Below are 20955 nucleotides of genomic sequence, written 5' to 3'. Positions count from 1 at the left end.
ACCTCACAGTCGTTGCTACGCTTGAGCCCACTTAAAGGCTTCTAAGGCGCACTGAGTTGGAGTCAGGGTCAGAGTTGCTCATTTGCCCACTGATGCAAATGCACTTGGGGACAGGTGCCAGCAGGCACAGTAAGAGAACCTAGGGTTTGGACTTCAGCTACACCAACTCTATCACTTCTCAGTGTGATCTTGGAATAATGTCTCCCCATCTCTGAGCCTGTGTATCTCACCGATGAAGTATGGATCAAGTTGGGCGTGAAGGTAAAATGCTTGGTAAAGATCAGGAATTTAATAACAGCAGTTACATACTGAAGCATAGTCAAAAGTCTTTTTTTAAAAAACCCACTGACCTTGACTGGATTCCCACTCATAGCAACGCTGTTGGTCAGAGTAGGACTGCCCCATAGGGTTTCCAAGGCTAGAAATCTTTACGGAAGCAGACTGCCATGTCTTTCTCCTGCAGGGCAGCTGGTGGGTTTAAACCATTGACCTTTCAGTGGATGGTCGAGCACTTTGGCCTCTGTACCACGGACAGGACGTCAGCTTTACATTTACATAATTCATAATGATAAGAAGGACAATAATTCTACTTTTGATATATATTGATAGTAGTGCTAGGACTTGCGGGCACTATTGTCCTAACAGAGGAGGAAACTGCTAACTAACTGCCTAATAAACAACACAGCTGGGAGCCAGTCAGAGAGAGGGCTGATGCCCCACACCACCTGCCCCGCCCCAGGCAGCTACACTACAGGAAGCCCAGTGGGGAAGGTGTGGGCAGGAGAGAGGAAGGAAAGGCCTTGCAGGGAGCGGGGAAGTGAGAACAAAAAGCAAGATGGCTGGGATGAGGTTTTTGTTTTTTAACCTTAAACTTCCCCAGGAGGACAGAAAGTATTAATTATTCAGGAAAGTCTCTGTGGGTGCCTGCACTCCCACTGCAACCTCAGGCTGGAGAGGGGACTCCTTGGCCTGTGGGAGGAGGGACAGAGAGGGGAGAGTTCTCCCTCCCTCCAGGTGAATGGTGGAGGGTCTATGGCGGAGAACTACCAGACCTCTGGGATCCAGATGACCCTACCTGCACCATGAACCAGCTCTGTGATGATGAACAAAGCGTGCTCCTCCCTGAGCCTCTTGCCATATATAAGAATCACCATCACCTAAAGTAGGTTCTGATTTGGTATATGTGGGGTGAAAGTGCAAATTCTCAGCCAGAGGATAGACCAGGAGTGAACCTGTTTGAAGCTCTGGTTCACAGGGAGGCTGGTTCAAAGATCAAATAGGAAATGAAAGAGAGGGACGTGCTGTGCTGTGGTTTGAACACGCTCTGGCATGAGAGCCAGCTTTGCTCCCCTCTCCTGAACCCCACCCTCCTCACTCCACTTACATGAACTCCACAGGTGTCTCACAAGGTCTATACCTCGATTTTCCTGAATTTGTTATTTAGTGCCATTGAGTCGGTTCCAACCCATATGACCCTGTATAGACTTTCTGAGGAGCCGTTGGTGGGTTTGAACCACTGCCAACCTTGTGGTCCAGTGCATTATTCTGCAGAGATGTGTTGTTGTTGTTAAGTGCCATCGAGTCAATTCTGACCCATAGCGACCCTATACAGGGTTTCCAAGGAGCAGCTGGTGAGCTTGAACCGCTGACCTTGCAGTTCAAACTGCTTTGCAGTCTGGCGCATTAACCCACAGCGCCACACCAGGACACCTGCAGCGATAGCTCCCGGTAAATGGAAGTCTTCCAAAGCCAGTCTACAGGCCTTATTGACCAGACCCACTGCTGTATCTCAGGTATTTGGGGGAAGCCCATAGTTAATGGGTGAGAACACCTCTGGTCCCAGGGCCTCTGCCTCTTTCGCCCCTAGCCCAGGCTACCTGGGTTACACTAGGGCTGCTGACCATCAGGTGTAAGTTCCATAAGGGTCACATTTAGAGACTTGTTGCATCCCTGGTCGGCATTGACAGCTGTAGGGAGAGGGCAGGACCAGACAAGGCCCCTATCCCAGGTGCTTTCTGCGTTGTGACCTGCCTCCACTGGAACCTGAGCCACAGCCCCGTGTACCTCTGATGGGAGCAATCAAGGCCTTCAGTGGAGCATGTCTTGTGTATTCTGTGGGGGTTTCCTGGTCCCTGACAATGTTCCCAATTCACCTGAAAATCGGGCCTCATTTGTTGCCAGTTCTTGATGAGCAAGGCTGCTCTGCTACTGCCCTTCTTGAGCCCCCAAGCTTAACAGGGGCCGCCTGATGGTACAAAGACCATTGCAGGTCAGACAAGCCTTCAGCAGTCTCAGTTTCCTCATCAGGAAAATGGGGCTATCACTGTTACTCCCCACAGGGAGGATCACCTGACATTGTATGGTTTTACAGCAGGTGCTCTTCTACTGAGCAAAGCCAGCGGGAGCCAGGCCAGCAGGGGCTGACTGGGGCTGTTTCTGTCTTTGCAGCGGCTCCAACGGAAGCTGGGGCTGGGCCACAGCAGGGAGCAGCAGCATCCTGGCAGAGTTTGGATCCCTGCATTTGGAGTTCTTACACCTCACTGAGCTCTCTGGCAACCAGGTCTTCGCCGAAAAGGCAAGTCTCCCCGGCAGTTTCCTCTCTCTCCTCAACAGGCAGATGGGGAGCCCAGGAGCCCCCATTCTCGAATACTACAGTAAATAATCATTGCAGGGCATCTTCCCTAATGTCAGGTGCCAGGGAGCTGGGCATGGGGGTCATCAGGAGTCTGTGAAGGCAGGGAAGAGATAGTTCTGTCAGGGAGAAGTTTCTCACTGATAATGTGTCAGCTCAGTATCAACCACACATGTGTGAAATCCGAAGAAAATGGAACAACCGAACTCTAGACACCATCGCACATTGGCAGGAATTGGCTACCCTGTGCAAAAAAATTCCCTTTCTAGGGACATTTCACTTTTCATGTGCAATCTGCTTTCTGTTCCTCCCAGATGCCACTCTAGCTCATGCTGTTGACAGGCTGCATGGAAACTCTCCCCATCAAACATAGATGGAGTGGTTCCTCCTCACGTGACTGTTGGGTGGGGGGGTTGCTGCCTAGAGGCCACAGTGGTGGTGAGAGACGGAGCCAGGCCTGACGTCTTCCTGGACCTGGCCTCTCTGTAAACTATCCTCAGCCTGGCAGCCGGTGGCAGTCCCCATTGTCCAGAATTGTCTCTTTAGGTCTACCCCTAAGCCAAAGAAGGGATGGTTGCACATCAAACAGCAAAGGAGCACTCTGGCTCCATCAGCGTTATCCCGAGTCCTGCCCTTCAGACCCCTACAAGAAGGACATTTTTGAGGCCCCCACTCCCCAGAATGTCAGCCTCTTAGAATGTGAAGGGAGCTGGGAGATCATGGGTTCCCACCTCTGTCCAGTGGCTCCCACTCTCCAGGTCAGCACCAAGCATTGTCTGGCACACCTGTTAAAAAACAGCTCTCTGGGTCCAGAAATTCACAGTCCTGGGACTCTGCATTTCTAATAAGGATCCAAGTGCTTTTTGACTCTGGGTTTAAGGCTATTCTGTGTACCCAGTGTAGGAATACACCCGAGTGTTCTTCTAGATCACTCCCTCTGACGTGGAGCTCACTTCCACCCTCAGTCTGTCCATCATACTGCTGGACCTTTTCCTCATATTGAGGGGACCCTGCCTCCCTGAGACACCCCTCCTCAAAAGCTCATGGAAAACAGCTCATTCTACCTCCAGTGGGTCTTGTTTTCTGACCCCTTCCCCACTTCAAAGGAGCCCTGGTGGCCCAGCTGGGATGCTAACCTCAAGGCCAAGAGTCTGAGCCCACCAGGTGCTCTGATGGAGAAAGAGAAGGCAATCTGCACCCGTAAATATTTACAGTTTCGGAAACCTAGGTTTCTGCTTTGTTTTATAGGGTCACTGTGAGTTCGTGAAAGCAGTGGGGTTTTTCCCATCCCCTAGCCTACCTGCTTCCAGTGCTCTTGAGCCAGGCTCCTCCAAGAAGATTCTGAGCAGCTCAGAATGGGGTGGGAGGAGGAACTCACTCTAGTTGGGAAATAATAGTTACTGTTGACTCCATACCTACTATATGCTGGCCACCTTACAGTATCTGTAAAAACTCCCAACAGCCCTATGAGGTGGTCTTCCTGTTACTCCATGTTACAGAGGGAAAACTAAGGCTCATGGAGGTCCCATAACTTGCCCTGGGTCATCCAGCTGGTGATTGCTAAGCCGGGTTTCAAACCCAGCACTTGATAGCTCTGAAGTCCCTGCTCTTGAGTCCAGATTAGAACAGGGTGTTCAGCCTTGTCACAGCAAGGCTTCCTGGGAGTCCATCCACCCCTCTGCCTCTCCCTCTCTACATTTACATTCTCCAGCTATTTTCATTCCCCAATCCTGCTTCCCACAGAGGCGATTATTGGCAGTCAACAAATTGGTCCAAATTCTCCAGGCTCCTGCACCCTCTGGGGGAGCTCATTTAACCTGCTTCACTGCTCACCACCAGGACAGTGGAGAATAACTCAGGTACAAACACATTCCCCGTCCCCCATAATGGACTCTGTTAACATAAATGGATACGCAATCGGAAGTAGCAAAGCAAAGTGCTGGCCCCTGGACAGAAAGTGCTGACAGTTGAAAGGCAGCTCTCCCTTCTCCCCACCCCCATTGGATTCTGTGCTGGGGGAGTTCATGTACCACCAGAGAGCAGAGACCTGCAGATAATAAAGGCTGTGGAGGTGTTGTCTGTCCTTTAATGCCCCAAAGGTTGCCAGTCCAACCTCTCCTTGCTCTGACCAGGGCAGCTTCTGGCTGCATGTTGCTGTGGGGTTTCCACCCTGTTCCGGGACAAAGCTGGGCAGCTCCAAGTGGTATAGAGAGCATGCTCAGACAACCCTGCCACTGGTCAACCAGGTGACCGTGAACCTGTGTGACATTCCGGTGTCTCATCTGACATGATAACATCTTATAGGTTGTAATGAGGGTTGAAGATACTGTATATAAAGGGTCTCCTCTAAGGAACTGTGAGATAAGAGTTAACAGCTATTACTGTTGTTGTTAACAGTATTATTAAGACCATCAGATGCTTGGTAAGGCATGAAGGTGTTCAGGATCCTAAATCTTTCCTCCAAATGGTTCCTACGGCATCAGATTAAATGACTGATTACTAGGTGAAAAAACCTGGCCATCTGCTCCCATAATGCTTTGTTGTTCTTGTTGTTGTTAAGTGCTGTTGAGTCGGTTCCAACTCATAGCAACACTGTATAGGGTTTCCAAAGAGTGACTGGTGGGTTTAAACTGCCGCCCTCGTGGTTAACAATCCAGTGCTTATCTGACAGTATCACACCAGGATTCCCCGTAAAGACTGCAGCCTAGGAAATCCTGTGGGGCAGTTCTCCTGTTATACACAGTCTCTATGAATCAACATCGACTCATGGTGCAGAACAGCAAAGCTTGAATTGCCAGTATTTGACCATTTGGGACCGATTAAAAAGGCAATTTTACCTTACTGCTTGTAATTGAATGACTTTCACTTATATGAACCAATACCCACCCACCCCCAGCCAATAGGATCCATCCAGTGATCTGTGATGAGAAAAGGGTGAGGTGAGGGTGGGGGCAGAGTTTGGCAAACAGTGGGCCCCCATGGGGATTGCGCCGTCAGTGGGGAGGTGCTATGCGTCCTGCAGGTGGGCACCAAGGTCAAAGCTGCCTCTCCACCCCCAGAACAGAGGCTGCTGCTCATTCCTGCCTGGCGGGAAATGATTCTCTCAGGGAGTCTAAAGCAGCTGTTCCTGGTGGGCTGGGACTGGGTCAGTGAAGGGGCGCCTGGTGTCCATCTCTCGGCAGGTCAGGAACATCCGAAAGGTCCTCAGGAAGATTGAGAAGCCCTTTGGCCTCTACCCCAACTTCCTCAGCCCAGTGAGCGGAAACTGGGTACAACGTGAGTATACGCTGGCTGCCCTCACCAACCTGTCACCATGCAGGCTACATCTCCCCAGTGCCTGCTGAGGCCCCAGCCTTCAATTCCTGTGGTGCCCACTGAAGCCACCTGCATTATCACCTAAACCTCTGGGAATGTTCCAGAATAGACTTGTCTACACGTAATCTTTCCCAGCCTCTGATGTGGTCCCCCCACTTCCAAACTTAATTTTGTTTTTTGTGGTGTTTGTTGTTGTTTTCTTTTTCAAAGGACTTAGCTATCAGAATATACAATCCATGAATTCCCCCGTGGTATCTTAAAGTAGGTGTCGCTGGGGGGTCTGAACACTACATTCAGCTACTAACTGGAAGGTTGGAGGTTCAAATCCAACCAGAGACCCCTTGGAAGACAAAAGTCTGGCAGTCTGCTTCAGAAAAACAAACCACTGCAGGCGCCCTAGAACACAGTTCTACTCCAACTCACCTAGGGTCTCCATGAGTCAGAAGTGATTCAGTGCTGTTGTACCTAGATGCTGTGAACTCAGTTCCAATTCATAGTGACCCTGGGCACAACAGAACACAACACTGCCCAGTCCTGCACCAGCCTCCCAATTGTTTCTATGCTTGAGCCCATTTTTGTTGTCACTGTGTTAGTCCATCTCGTTGAGGGTCTTCCTCATTTCCACTGACCCTCTACTTTACCAAGCATGGTCCCTCATGATAACATGTCCAAAGTGAATGAGACAAAGACTCACCATCCTTGCTCCTAAGAAGCATTCTAGCTATACTTCTTCCAAGACAGATTTCTTCATTCTTCTGGCAGTCCGTGATAGATTCAATATTCTTTGCCAACACCATAGTTCAAAGACATCAGTTTTTCTTCAGTCTTCTTTACCCATTGTCCAGATGTCACATGAATATGAGGCAATTTAAAATACTTGGGTCAGGTTCACCTTATGACTTGGGTCAGGTTCACCTTATTTCTCAAAATGACATATTTCCTTTTTAAGACTCTAAAGATGTCTCTTACAAATTTACTCAATGCAACATCATTGGATTTCTTGACTGCAGCTTCCATGAGTGTTGATTGTGGATCCAAGTAAAAGGAAATTCTTGATAACGTCAGTCTTTTCTCTGTTAACTGTGATGTTGCTTATTAGTGTGGTTGTGAGGATTTTTGTTTTCTTTATGCCGAGATATAATTCATAATGAAGGCTGTAGTCTTTGACCTTCATCAGTAAGTGCTTCAAATCCTCTTCATTTGCATCAAGCAAGGTTGTCTCATCTGCACACTGCAGGCTGTTAATGAGTCTTCCTCCAATTTTGGTGCCACGTTCTTCTTAATATAGTCCAACTTCTTAAGTTAATTTGCTCAGTAGACAGAGTGAATAAATTTGGTGAAAGAGTACAGTCTTGATGCAGGTCTGTCCTGCTGCTTTGTTCAAATGATTGCCTCTGGGTTTATTTACAGGGTCTACAGGAGCACAGTTAAGTGTTCTGGAAAACCCATTCTTTGCAATGTTATTCATAGTTTATGATGATTCACAAGGTCAAATGCCTTTGTGTAGTCAATTAAATATCTTTCTGGTATTCTCTTCTTTTAGCCCAGATCCACTTGACACCAGTAACAGTATCCCTGCTCCATATCCTTTTCTGAATCTTGCTTGACCTTCAGCAGATCCCTGTTCATGCACTGATGCAATCTTCAGCATAATTTTACTTGTATGTGATATATTGACTCATAACCACGGAGTCAATTCTGACGCATAGTGATCCTATAGTAAAGACTAGAACTGCCCTGTAAGTTTTCTGAGACTAAATTTTACAGAGGCAGACTGCCACGTCTGTCTCCTGCAGATTAACTGATATAGGCTACCTTTTGGGTAGCAATTAAGCACTTAACTATTGTGCCACTAGGAATCCTGCATATAATATTACTGATTTAGCATTCACTCCTAATATCTTAAACTAGGAGCCATGGGTAGTATAAATGTTAACGCACTCAGCTGCTATCAGAAAGGTTGGAGGTTCAAGTGTTCCCAGAGGCATCTTGGAAGAGAGGTCTGGCAGTCTACTTTGAAAAAATTAGCCATTGCAAACCCTATGGAGCACAGTTCCATGTAAAGAATGAGTATTCCATAACACTTAATTGTGTTCTTGAGGCACCTGTACATGACCAAGAGCAGTCATTAGAACAGAACAAGGGACACTGCGTCATTTAAAATCAGGAAAGATGTGCACCAGGGTGTATCCTTTCAACATATTTACTTAATCTGTATTCTGAGCAAATAATCTGTGAAGCTGAACTATATGAAGAAGAACGTGGCATCCAGATTGGAGGACAACTCATTAGCAACCTGCAATATGCAGATGATACAAATTTGCTTGCTGGAAGTGAAGAGGACTTAAAATACTTACTGATAAAGATCAAAGTATGGATTGTATCAGTAAAATACTTACTGATAAAGATTAAGTGTGGATTGCACCTCAATGTAAAGAAAACAAAATCCTCACAATTGGACCAATAAATAACATTGTGATAAATGAAGAACAGTTGAAGTTGTCAAAGATTTCATTTGCCTGGATCCACAATCAACACTCATGGGAGCAGCAGTCCCAAAACCATAGGACATATTACATTAGGCAAATACTGCAAAAGACCTCTTTAAAGTATTTAGTGCAAACCTATCCGTTTGAGAACTAAGGTGTGTCCGACCCACGCCATGGTATTTTCAATAGCCTCAAATCCATGTGAAAGTTGTACAATGAATAAAGAAGACCAGAGAAGAATCGATGCATTTGAATTATGGTGTTGGAAAATATTAAAAATACTATGGGCTTCCAGAAGATCAAACAAATTTGTGTTGAAGAAGTACAGCCAGAATGCTCCTTAAAGGGAAGGATAGCAAGGCTTTGTCTCTCCTACTTTGGTCATGTTTTCAAGAGAGACTGGTTCCTAGAGAAGGACATCATGCTTGGTAAAGAGTTGCTGTTATTTACAATCCAGTCAGTTCTGACTCATAGTGACCCTGTAAAGGATTTCAGAGGAGTGGTGGGTTTGACTTTGTAGTTAGCAGTCCGGTACTTATCCTAAAGCACCACACAAAGACTAGGTCATCGACAAAGAGAAAGACCTCCAACACAATGGATTGACACCGTATCAGCCACAATGGGCTCAACCATAATAGTTGTAAGAATAGCACAGGATCAGGCAGTGTTCTGTTGTGCATAGTATCACTGTGAGTCAGAACCAACTCGACAGTACCTAACAACCCTTTTCCCCCACCTCAGGTTCTGTTTGTGGCAGAAGCAAGGGCTCAGGGACAACATAGACTTTAGCCTAAATTACCACGTGCTCTTGGGGAATTCACTTCATCTCTTTGAGCCTTGATTTTCTCTCCTGCAAAATGGGGATAAGAGTGCTCCCATTTCACAGCTTAAATGGCCACCGTGCTTGCTCAAGTGGCAATGGCAGGGATGCTGTCCTGGTTGTTCTGTGGCTGAGCTGATGCCTAGCAGGCCACCGTGACCAACAAACAGGGTTAGGCAACAAGACTGCTCTGTTTTGCCCCTGGCATCACTGCGCAGAGCTGGGGCCTGCGGGACTCTTGAACTGGAGTAGATTGTCCTCATGGGTCTGCTGCATCTGGCCTGTGTGGTCCACAGCAGATGGTGTATGACGATCAGAGTGTCCGGGATACGTGAGGCTCCAAAAGGGGAGCCAGATTCTCCGGCAGAGGCAGGGGCTCCTGCTGTTCCAAATGTCATTCGTTTGTTTGTGCATTCATGCAGTCACCAGGGGACTCTCTCTCTCTCTCTCTCTCTGTGTGTGTGTATGTGTGTGTGTGTGTGTGTGTGGAGCCCAGAAGTACGCAGAGTCCTGAGAAGGGCCTGAGTGGAGCTGATACACCTAGACATGTATCCCAGGGATTCAAGTCAAAGCATAGGCCACCCCCAGCCCCTCCCTAGATCCTTTGAGTCAGAATCTTGGAGCTGGGATAGGGGAATGTGGTTGTGTGATGTCGAGTCAGCTCTGACTCATAGCGACTCCGTATAGGGTTTCTAAGGAGCAGCTGGTGTATTTGAACCACCAACCTTGGCTTAGCAGTCCATTACTGGTCCTATAGCTCCACATCAGGAGTCCAGAACAGTGAGATGGGGTTCTCATTTTTAGCAAACTCCCCTTGTGATGCTGATGCCCAGTTCTGAGGTTTGCAAGCACAGGAGGTGCAATGGGGCAGTGGGGAAAGGGGGCACCAGTCTGCCCTCAGAGCTGCTGCCTACAACTTCTTTGAGACTCTTGAAAACAGCATGTAATGTTTCACACACTTGTTCCCCTCTAAGGGGAAGTTAGGAGGATCCAAGGCCACTTTTGCTGCATCTGACTGCTGTCACTGGGCTGTGTACAGATAAACCTGCATCCCCAGGGCTGGCAATGTGACTCTTAGCACCCAGACCACCCTGTGAGGTGAAGGTAGGGGTGTGAGTCCCCCCTTTTATATGTATGTATTGCCCTTTGTATTGTGAATTGGGTGAAAGAAAAGAGAGCAAGACAGTTTCCCATTCAACCATTCAGACCCATTTTGTGTCATGCCATTGATTACAGTCCCCACAATGTAACATCACTCATCTCACTTCCTCCTGTGTTTCCCATTTCCAGTCCTCCTCCTATCCTAACCCTTCTGAACTTTGTCCTTGGGTAAATGCTGCTCTTTTGGTCTCAAACGGTTGATTATTCTAAGGAGTATGTGCCGCCTCCGTACTGTTAATATTCACCTTATGTTGTTGTTGTTGTTAAGTGCTGTCGAGTCGGCGCTGACTCATAACGACCCTGTATAGGGTTTCTGAGGAGTGGCTGGTGAGCTGGAACTGCTGACCTTCTGGTCCAAACTGACCTTGCAGTCCAGCACATTAACCCACAGCACCACACCAGGACTCCCCCTTATAGACCTGCGTATGTTTGACTGGGAGTCCTGATGTGGTCCTATAGGATAAGCATTCAACTGCAAGGTCGGTTTGAACCACAAGGTCAGCGATTCAAACTCACCAGCCGCTCCTCAGAAACCCTATACAGAGTCTCTGTGAGTCAGAAGCAACTCAACAGTACTTAACAGCAACAACATTGATTGACTGAAAACTAATCCGCAGGAGCAAGTTCATTTTCCGACCTGAAAGGTAACTGAGGGCCATAGACTAGCAGTTTCTACCAAGCTCCATCCAACCAATAAGCTTGGTCTTTTTTGTGACTTTAAGTTTTGTTCCACATTTTCCTACCACTCTATCCAGGACCTTCTAATAGAGTCCCTTTCAGAGCCATTGTTTTGGTAACTGGGCACCATCTAGTTCTTCTGATCTCAGGGAGTCCACTGGGCTAATCATTTTCATGCATCTCCAATTTTCTTTGCTCCAGACAGGGAGCGTCGAATTGCACCTGAGACAGTTACTCACAAGCTTTTAAGATCCCAGTCTCTACTCACCAGAGTCAAGTGTAGGACATTGTTATTGTGGACTATGTTATTCCAATTGGCCTTGGTCCCCCGAGACTATGGTCCTGAGTTCTACCTTTTAGGTAAAGAAATTGAGACTAATAGTAATTTGCCCAAGGTGTCACAGCGATAAGAGGTGGAGCCAGGGCGCAGCCTGGATGCCGAGGTCAGCTGTCCATCCCTCCAGTTCTCATGGCAACACATGGTGCTAGACTGTGCGAGCCCTTGTTTCTGCCCTGGAGCACCCTTGACTGAGTGGTTGGGGAATCGGTGTACTAGTAATACAATCATAATAATGAATAGCATCGATAAAAAACAATGCCTTACAAGGACAGCATTAAGCACTTTATGTGGGAAGTGTTTTCTGTGAGGTCATCTAGCTCTCACAATACCCCCTGAGGTAATGATTGTACCTTCCAGTTGCTTCTGTCTCTGCAACCCTGTATATAGGCTTTCCAAGGAGTGGCTGGCAGATTTGAACTACCAACCTTAAGATGAGCAGACCAGTGCTTATCCTATAGCACCACACCAGGACAATCCTTTGAGATTGTTGTTGTTGTAAGTGTTGTCGAGTCAGTTCTGACTTATAGTGACCCTGTATAGGGTTTCCAAGGAGCAGCTGGTGCGTTTGAACCACCAACCTTGTGGTTAGCAGTCCAGAGCTGATCCTTTACACACCAGGACTCCATCATATAGTACTAAACCAGAACAATCATTTGAGGTTGTTGTTGTTGTTGTTAAGTGCCGTTGAGTCAGTTCTGACCCAAAGCGACTCTGAACAGGGTTTCCGAGGCTGTAAGTCTTTACAGGAGCAGAAAGCTTCATCTTTCTCCTGCGGAGCAGCTGGTAGTTTCAAACTGCTGACCTTGCGGTTCACAGCCTGATTCGTAACCACTATGCTACCAGAGTTCCTTAGATACTGTTATTACCTCCAGTGTACAGGTGAGGTAACTTAGAAACAGAAAGGTTAAGAACTTTAATCAAGGTTACACATCTGGAGAGTGGTGCTGAGGTTTAAACCCTGGTATCTTGGACTCCTAAGGAGCTCTGGTAGCGCAGTGGTTACGATTCAGGCTGCTATCCTCAAGGTCAGCAGTTCGAAACTACTAGCTGTTCTGTGGGAGAAAGATGAGGCTTTCTGCTCCCGTAAAGATTTACAGCCTTGGAAACCCTGTACAGGGTCGCTATGAGTCAGAACAAACTCCATGGCACATAACCACCACCACCATTTTGGACTCCTAGTGTAGTGCTGTAAGATAAGCACTCCACCATAAGGTCAATTTGAGCCACAAGGTCTGTGATTTAAACTCACCAGCCACTCCTCAGAAACCCCATACAGGGTTGCTGTGAGTCTGAACCAACTTGACAGCACTTAACAACAACATGCTTGCTCTGAAATACCTGGGTGGAGCAAATAGTCGCCAAAAAGTTGGCAATCCAGTCCACCCAAAGGGGCAGCAGAAGAAAGCCCTGGTGATCTATTTCTGAAGACTCAGCCACAAAAACTCGGTGGCACACAGTTCTACTGTGTCATCGTCTCCACAGCAAGTGGTTGACTGGTGCTCGCTCTGGAGTTCCTTCACTTGACCGCACAGCACACAGCCTGCAGAGGGAAAGCAGCTGTACCACAGGGAACTATCCAGAAGCCACTGAGAGTCCTCGGGTCACCAAGGTGGGATCCAAAAAGCATGTGAGTGGACAAAAGTAGGGAACATGCACTCCAACTAGGAGGCAGAGCCCAGAGGAGGAGCCTGGCACCCTCAGGGTGTCCCTGGAGTCCTTGGGTAGGCATGCACACCAACTGAGGCCTGGCTGAAGGGGCAGCCACATCAGCCTCTGAGACAGGGCAGCATGGAGGGGGCTCCCTGCCAGAGTGACACTGTTTTAGATCAGGGCCCTGCTATAGCCTCATGTCTAGATCATACCCAGCATGCAATAAGTATCTGCTGAGTTAATTAATTTATTCATCAATGTGGTGGAAGCCCATGCTATAATCCAGGTTCTGCCACTAACTGGTCAAACTACTTAAACTCTCTAAGACTCAGTTTTCTGGGAAATGTGAATAATGATACCCTTCTTCCTCATCTCCAAGTGGTGGGAAGCCAATACTAGACAGTCCAGATGTCAGACATGACTTGAAGAAGTGGTTCTTTGAAACAATACGCAAAATAGAATAAACGCCTCCAGAATGTTCCTGTCTCACTCTGTATATCTGAGAAAAGGTGATGTGGAGACAGGCATATGACCGCCAAGTCTCTGGAAAGCCACATGAAGAAGAATGAAATGTGTTCAAGTGCCACAGGGAGTATATGCATAATGTCACAAGCTGCAGGAAACAGATAGAGGTCCTGTGTTCCAGAGATGGTCAGATTTGTATGATGCAAGTAGGGCTTAAAGGACAGTGGCCAGCAGAGACACTGGGCTGGAGCAAGGGCCTTTTCTTCCCAGCACCAAGCCTCTGACATCTTACAGGCCCAGGAGGCCCAGAAACTAGGACCAAGGCATCCTCCCCCATGATGATCTCAGTCCCAAGTGGCCTCCTGCAAAACCCACTTATAGAAATGTAAAGTATTTTTAACCAAAACACACTGCCAAAGCCCGACGTGCGGGAGCAAGTGGCGGTTTGAATTACAGATTATGGCCACAAGAAAAGACAGTTCAATAACTGTTACTGCTTTTAATTGCAAGACCTGACTGGGTAAAGAGATAAACTACTTTGCTGGCTTTAGCTGCTTGAGGACATTGCAGTAAAACCCATAAAAAGAAGCGACGGGTGTGGCTTCCCAGCCTAAACAGTTAGCTTGGCAAATTACAGGGGAGCTCCCACGGGAAGCAACGTTTTCTTTTCAGGCTGCACCAGGGCATGCGGGTCTGGGCAAAGTCGGTCACATCAGGAAAATTGCTTCATATTAATAAAATATGATTCCACAGCCTGCTAAAGAGCAGCAGGGAGGTGATAAGCCCTGCTTGTCTGGGTGCCTACTTTCCTCCTTCTTGCTCTGGTACCCAGGGTCATCTCAGGCTATCTGTGGGTTCTGTAGGTAGCTTTTTGTTTTGTTTTGGTGCCTGTATATTTTTTCAGTAGATGATAACATTACTACCTTGCATTAGCTAAGTGTGTGCACATTTTCTCTCCTTAAGTCCTCAGAACAAGCCTGTTGACAGATCAGGCACAGACTGTTTAACCCATTTGAAGCCAGAGATTGAAGCTTTGAGAGGCAAAGGGAAGAAAAGGGCCGCCTTCTGTATACCCAGCCTCTGCTCTGGCTCCTCCCCACTCGTCCTTGAGGTAGACACAGATGAGCCATTAGAGCTCAGTGCATAGCTGAGGAGGGTCACCAACCCCTCCAGGTGCCTCTGAGGCCATTTGTCTTCCTGTTCATGGCCTGAATCCATACCCTTTTCAATGAGAGGGAAGTGGCAGAGGCATGAAAGATGCCCATCAGCTCCAGCCTGCAGCTTCTCTCAGCTTCCTGCTGCTTTCCTGCCAGGAGATTCCCTGCCTCCTGCTGCCAAGTGTGATAAGAAGGTTGACAAGGTCAGGAACCAGCAAAACCTGTCTCTGCATGTGGCTCAGACACCTTCTTACATTTACACATCAGGAAACGGACTCAGAGGGGACCATGGCTTGCCCAGAGCTATTTTCAGATCCACATCTTCCCTTTTCGACTCCTGTGCTTCTCCCAGGGTGTCACCCAACGTTGGAGAACAAACTGAATTTGCACCTCTGAATGAGAATTTTCTTCACTCTGGAAGGCTATATGCATATCCCAAAGATAAGCATATATCTCAAACACCCATGGGACTCCTGGCTCCCTTCTCCTGCACACCCTTGGAAGATGTAGTCCTCCACCACGTCACACACACAGTCCCAGAATGAAGACCATACTCCCCGGCTTAGCATTTGAGGCCCTTCTCAGCCTAGCTCGAACCCACCCATCTTAGTTTCTTGGTGCCACTGTTAACAGACCAGTCCCAGGAAAAGAACGCCCATGTTTGGGAAAGTAGAGGGTCAGCAAAAAGGAAGATCCTTGCAAAAAATGATGGGACCAACCAAATGTCCTATAGCACTCTCTACTCAACTGGGTCCCATAATTCATTGTAATGGTCACACAGAATTCAGACAGCATACACACAGTTGGGCTGATTAGGCAATCTAACAGGTCAGAAGTGTTCAGAGCAAAGTTCTTCCAGTCAGGACGAGCTCTCCTCTGATGTGTCCATGGGCAGGCTCTCTCTGACACTCACTCTCTTGGCCTGCTCCAGCAATGTAACCAAGCTGTTTTATTGTTAAGTGCCATCAATTGGGGTCCAACTCGTAGGGATATTGTATAAGATTTCCAAGGAGCAGCTGGTGGATTTAAAACCACCGACCTTGTGGTTAGCAATTCAGTGCTTTATCCTACAGCACCACAGTAGGGCTGCTAATTTATTTACTCCTCAAGGGCAGTCTACTTTCTATAAACCTCAGCCCAAAGGCACTCCCCAATTAAATGCTTGGAGGTAACCCATTCCTTAAGTTGTACCTCCTACCCAAAGGCGCTCAGCTTTACTTTATCCTATGGCTGGGAAACCCACCACTCTGTCTGGTGCCCTGGCTCTTTGTTCTGCTGCTCCTGCCCCTCTGCCATTCCTCCCCAACTCCTCCCATGTCACAGGGTTCTGTCCCTGGTCAAGGAGGTTCAATGCGCAGGAATCTTGGGGTCCAAAAGATGCCCTCCACTCGTGGCTCTTCTTTGTGACGGTAGTGAAATCCCCACTCTGCTTCTGAATTGGTTTATTGTGTACAGAGCGGGATAGAAAAATTCATCAGTCACAATTATCTCTGTTAACAATTACTCACAACTGAATCATGTAATGTATTAGCATCTTCCCCCATCTTCTCTATCCAGACCCATTAAGAAAAGGCTGTTTGGTGGGAGTTTTCAGAGACTATGACTAGAAGAGACATTAAATAATTCACGGCACACAACCCCCATCCAGAGGGACTGACACAGTGGCTGCAACAATGGACTCAAACATTAACAACCGTGAGGACGGCGCAGGACCACGCAGTTTCCTTCTGTTGTGCATGAGGCTGCTATGAGTTGGAACCAACCCAAAGGCACCTAAAAACTAACAGAAATACCATCAGTGGGCAGCTTTAAAGAACAGAGATGTATTTTCAGATTGTTGTTAAGTGTCATCGAGTCAAGTCGATTCTGACCCATAGCGACCCTGTATAGAGTTTCCAAGGAGCAGCTGGTGAGCTTGAACCACCAACCTTGCAGTTCAAACAGCTTTGCAGTCTGGCGAAGTAGCCCACAGCGCCACACCAGGATGCACCACACATTGTTGTTGTTATGTGTCGTGGAGTCAGTTCTGACTCATAGCCACCCTGTACAGGGTTTCTGAGGCTGTAAATCTTTACAGGAGCAGAAAGCCTCATCTTTCTCCCACGGAACAGCTGGTAGTTTCGAACTGCTGACCTTGAGGATTGCAGTCCAATAAGTAACCACTATGCTACCAGAGCTCATTCAGGACTCCCACTATAGGGGAAGGCATTTTATTGTCTCTGGGGGAAGTATCTGCCTCAGTTTCTATAACCCCGACATTTATCAGCTTCTTGGCAATCTTCACATGGCTTCTGTCTTCCCATTTCTGCCTTTTTTTCTTTTCTGTGTCTGCTGCTCTTTTTATAACTCAGAAATGATTAGGTTTAGAACACACGCTACACAGATTCCATCTCATTAACATGACAAAGGAAGGCCTATTATGGGATTACAGCCACAGCTGTAAGGGTTAGGATTGTTTGTTGTTAGAACCCGCACCCCCACCCCAGGAGTTGATTTCTACTCATTGATTTCTACTCAAGCCTCAGAAACCCTGTATAGGGTTTCTGAGGCTTTAAGGAGCTCTGGTAGCGAAGTGGTTACGAATCGGGCTGCAAACCTTAAGGTCAGTGGTTTGAAACTACCAGCCGCTCCGCGGGAGAAAGATGAGGCTTTCTACTCCCGTAAAGATTTACACCCTCGGAAACCCTGTACAGGGTCGCTATGGGTCGGACCCGACTTGATGGCACTTAACAACAACAACAAATCTTTTTTGGCGGGAGCAGAAAGCCTCAACTTTCTCCCACAGAGCAAGGTGGGCTCGGACTGCCGACCTTGTGGTTCACAGTCTAGTGCTTATATCCGATGGAGCCGCAGTTCTGTTATGCACTGACTGGGTGGTGTCAGTGTGCCAGCTATAGAAGGAGGTCCTGGGCCTGGAGAGGGAATCCTACACACTGCCACCCCTCAAGGAGCCCACAAGGATACTTAGAGTGCACATCTGGAGTTACAGCAGTGGTAAGAAGAGCTCCCACTGAGAGTTTCCCCTCATGGGCACCAGGCCACTTGTTCCATGTGCCTATGTCACTAAAGCCTCATGGCAATCCTATGTGAGCAGGATTAGGAAGGTGGCTGGGGTGAAAGGAGGCTGGGCAGGAGATGAGTGTAGAGAGGATAGTCGCCTTAGCCACTGGTGCCCATGAGGCTGTGCTCTTTGTGGGCAGTAGAAGCTGACCCAGCTAGCCTGTCAGCATCATTGCATGCCTGCTCCAGCGCTTGGCCACATTGTGCCCTCCACCTGGGGAACCTGGTGGGGGGAACTCTATGAGAGACACACTTCTTTACTCAACACCCTTGCAAAGTACCTAGCACAGTGCTGGGCACATGCAGACCCTCCTGCCTGCTGGTCCCTGTTTTTCTCTCTTCACTATCATACATCCAGCTGATCACCCACTGAACCTCCCACCCCCACTCCTCCAGCCATGCCTCCCCACAGCTCCTGCTTTATCTGGTACCGTCTGGTTTTTTGCAAATGCGTGTTCCATTCTGAGCCCTTGCTGGATCAGAATTTGTACAGATGGAGCAAGAGGGCTGGAGGGACTGGTTTATTGTGCGATTCTGTCTCTACTTGGCTCGCTTTCTGGTTCCTGTCTGCCTTTTGGCGCCTCTCTCTTTACATGTGTCCTTTCTGTGTGCACCTTTATTTTCACTCTCTGATTGACCATGAAAAAGTTGCAGAATGTGTGGGCCTCACCAGTCACCCTCTGGGTGGCCTCGGATGGCCTATTTAGACTCATTCTTTTCCAGTCTGGGAAATGGGGTTGATAGTGCTTACTGTGCCCAGGAAGATGAAGTTCTAAACAATCAAGCAAAGCTTCTGACCTACCTACTTCCCTGGCATTGGTTAATTCTGACTCATAGTCAGAGGAGAGCGGCCCCATAGGGTTCCCAAAGCTGCCTGTCATCTTTGTAGAAGCAGACTGCAACAGCTTTCTCCTGGGGAGCAGCTGGTGGCTTGCACTAACCAACCTTCCGGTTAACAACTGGGTATTTTAGCCACTGCCACCCCCAGGGCCTGTTCTCCTAGCCCACAATAGATAATAAATGGTAGCCATTGCCGGATTGTCTCTCTTGCCCACTCTTCCCCTCTCCTCTCTCTGCCCCTCATTCTCAACACTCTTCCCATTCCCCACCCCTCCCCCTTCCTCTCTCTGCTTAAGTGAATCACATCAGAGAAATGAAGATGGTTCTTGGTGATATTTCTTCAATACCTTTGTGTTTCCTGTTGTCAATATTTAAGGCATGTGACTTCTGTGGTCAGGAGTATTCTTCCTCACAGTGATTCGTAACCACTCACTGGAGAGAGGTCCTCTTTCAGCCTGGAGGCCGTGCCCCAGAGACACTCAGGGCAGCCACAGGCTGGTCCCCAGGCCCCCAGGGTGGGTGCGACCGGTGGGGGGAGAGCACATATCTTCAGCCTGATTCATCTCTCTCCTTGCTCCTCTGAACTTCGTTTATCCCAATTTGCTAAATTTAAACTCCGTTTTTCCGGAGCAGCTTAGCACTGGAGGGTCTGACCGACTAAATTAAGACTCTTGTTCCTACTTTCTGTGGCCTTTTATGCCCAGCATTAATTACCATGTTTGTCACTGTGTAATAAAAATCTCTGAACTCCCTGCCACCAGACTCTCTTTTTAAAGAAATGCAACTCATTTACAGTTAATAACCAGAAGCCCTGCCTGCAGCCTCCTGAAGGCAGATGATTTATAGTACCCGATGAGCCCAGGCACTTTCCGGGGGAGGATGCTCCAGGACCCCGGTTTCCTCCTCCACCAGCCGCAGACCCCCGAGTCACGGACTGTGGGTTTCAGTGGTTGCTGATTATATGTCCCCTCCTGCCGCCCGCACATCTACCAGGGCCACCTTGTTCGCCCGCCGCAGCAACGTCAGATAGAGTTGACGCTCTTGTCCTCTTTCCCCTCACAGATCACGTCTCAATTGGAGGACTCGGGGACAGTTTTTATGAATATTTGATCAAATCCTGGCTGATGTCGGGCAAGACAGATATGGAGGCTAAAAATATGTACTACGAAGCCTTGGAGGTAAGATAGCCACTTGCTTCTTTGTGGGCAGTTGTCCGTTAGCCACTGGTTCTCTTGGCAGCGTGCTAGGGGCAGTGCTAGGGGTAGCAGGGACCAGATGATCCAGGTAGACTGGCCAGGACCAGGACCAGGGCCTGTCACTTTACACGTTGCCTCATGACCCTCTTGGCAGCTGATGTCATTGGTTTGCAGATGCAAAGCCCAAGCTCAAGGAGGTGAAGTAGTTTGTCCAAGGTCTCAGCATAGGTGACAGTCAGTCTGGTTTAGCATCCATGGCCCAAAACTCCATCCTCCCCACCACGGTGTCTGAGTTGAGTTCACAGACCAGGCCACAGGAGGCTGCCACCTTCTTCCTGTTGAACCAGTAGTAGCATGTTCCTGATGGGGGGGGGGGGGGGGGCTCCTCAGTGCCACACCCAGCTCTGCTCCTCCTCTTTCCATGGATAGAAGCCAAGTCCCAGAGACATGCCAAGCACCACACAGCTCAGAGCTCACTCCCGAGCCAGTTCCCCCCCAGCTGTTTTCCCTTCCCTATACCACTACTGGGCTTTCTGGGAGATTCACCCCACATGGTTTGGGATAAATGAGGAACCAAAGTCTATCTTCAGTCCACCTGGAGACACTGAGACTTAGGACAGAAGCGGAGAGTATAGAATCTCAGCAGCCCATCAAAAGACATCTTGGAGCCCCACTAAGGAAAAGGTATTAGGCCCTGTACTGTGCTGGTCACATAAATTGTCACCTTGTGACTCCAGTCCTCAGTTTCCCCATAAAGTCAGTTGAGCAGGTTGGATCTACTCTGTCACCATCTTGATCAAAGCTCCCACTTTCTGCTTTCTAACCTGGACTCCTGCCTCCTCCTCCCAGTCCATTCTCCACACACAGCCAGGTGAGTGGGAAATGCAAGGCCCTCCCCTCGCTACCTTCCTTCCTCTTTGCCCACCAGGCCCCACTTGACCCAGGCCCTACAGGTTGCTGGGAGCTCCTCTCCTCACTCTTCCCTCTCTGCTCTCATCATCAGCCTTCCTGCTCTTCCTCAGACACAACAAATTCATTCCCACCTCAGGGCCTTTGCACTTGCTGTCCCCTCTCCTAGAATGTCATTGAAATGGCTGGATCCCTTGTGTCAGTGAACTATCAACTGACATGTCACTAGACTAGCTTTTCCCC

At 48.3% G+C, this 20955-nt stretch overlaps 1 protein-coding gene across 1 annotated transcript in view; it reads left to right on the top strand.

The window, feature by feature from the left end:
* Positions 1–20955, top strand: part of MAN1C1 (mannosidase, alpha, class 1C, member 1) — a 207165-nt gene that overhangs the window by 172310 nt on the left and 13900 nt on the right. The window contains exons 6-8 of the mRNA XM_006862276.1: positions 2449–2575; positions 5815–5908; positions 19670–19785. Coding sequence (XP_006862338.1) covers positions 2449–2575; positions 5815–5908; positions 19670–19785 — 337 coding nt within the window. The remainder of the gene's footprint in view (positions 1–2448; positions 2576–5814; positions 5909–19669; positions 19786–20955) is intronic.

The sequence above is a fragment of the Chrysochloris asiatica genome, unplaced genomic scaffold (assembly GCF_000296735.1).
Source record: "Chrysochloris asiatica unplaced genomic scaffold, ChrAsi1.0 scaffold00047, whole genome shotgun sequence".
Classification (NCBI taxonomy): Eukaryota; Metazoa; Chordata; class Mammalia; order Afrosoricida; family Chrysochloridae; genus Chrysochloris; species Chrysochloris asiatica.
This window is presented reverse-complemented; position numbering and strand designations above follow the sequence as displayed.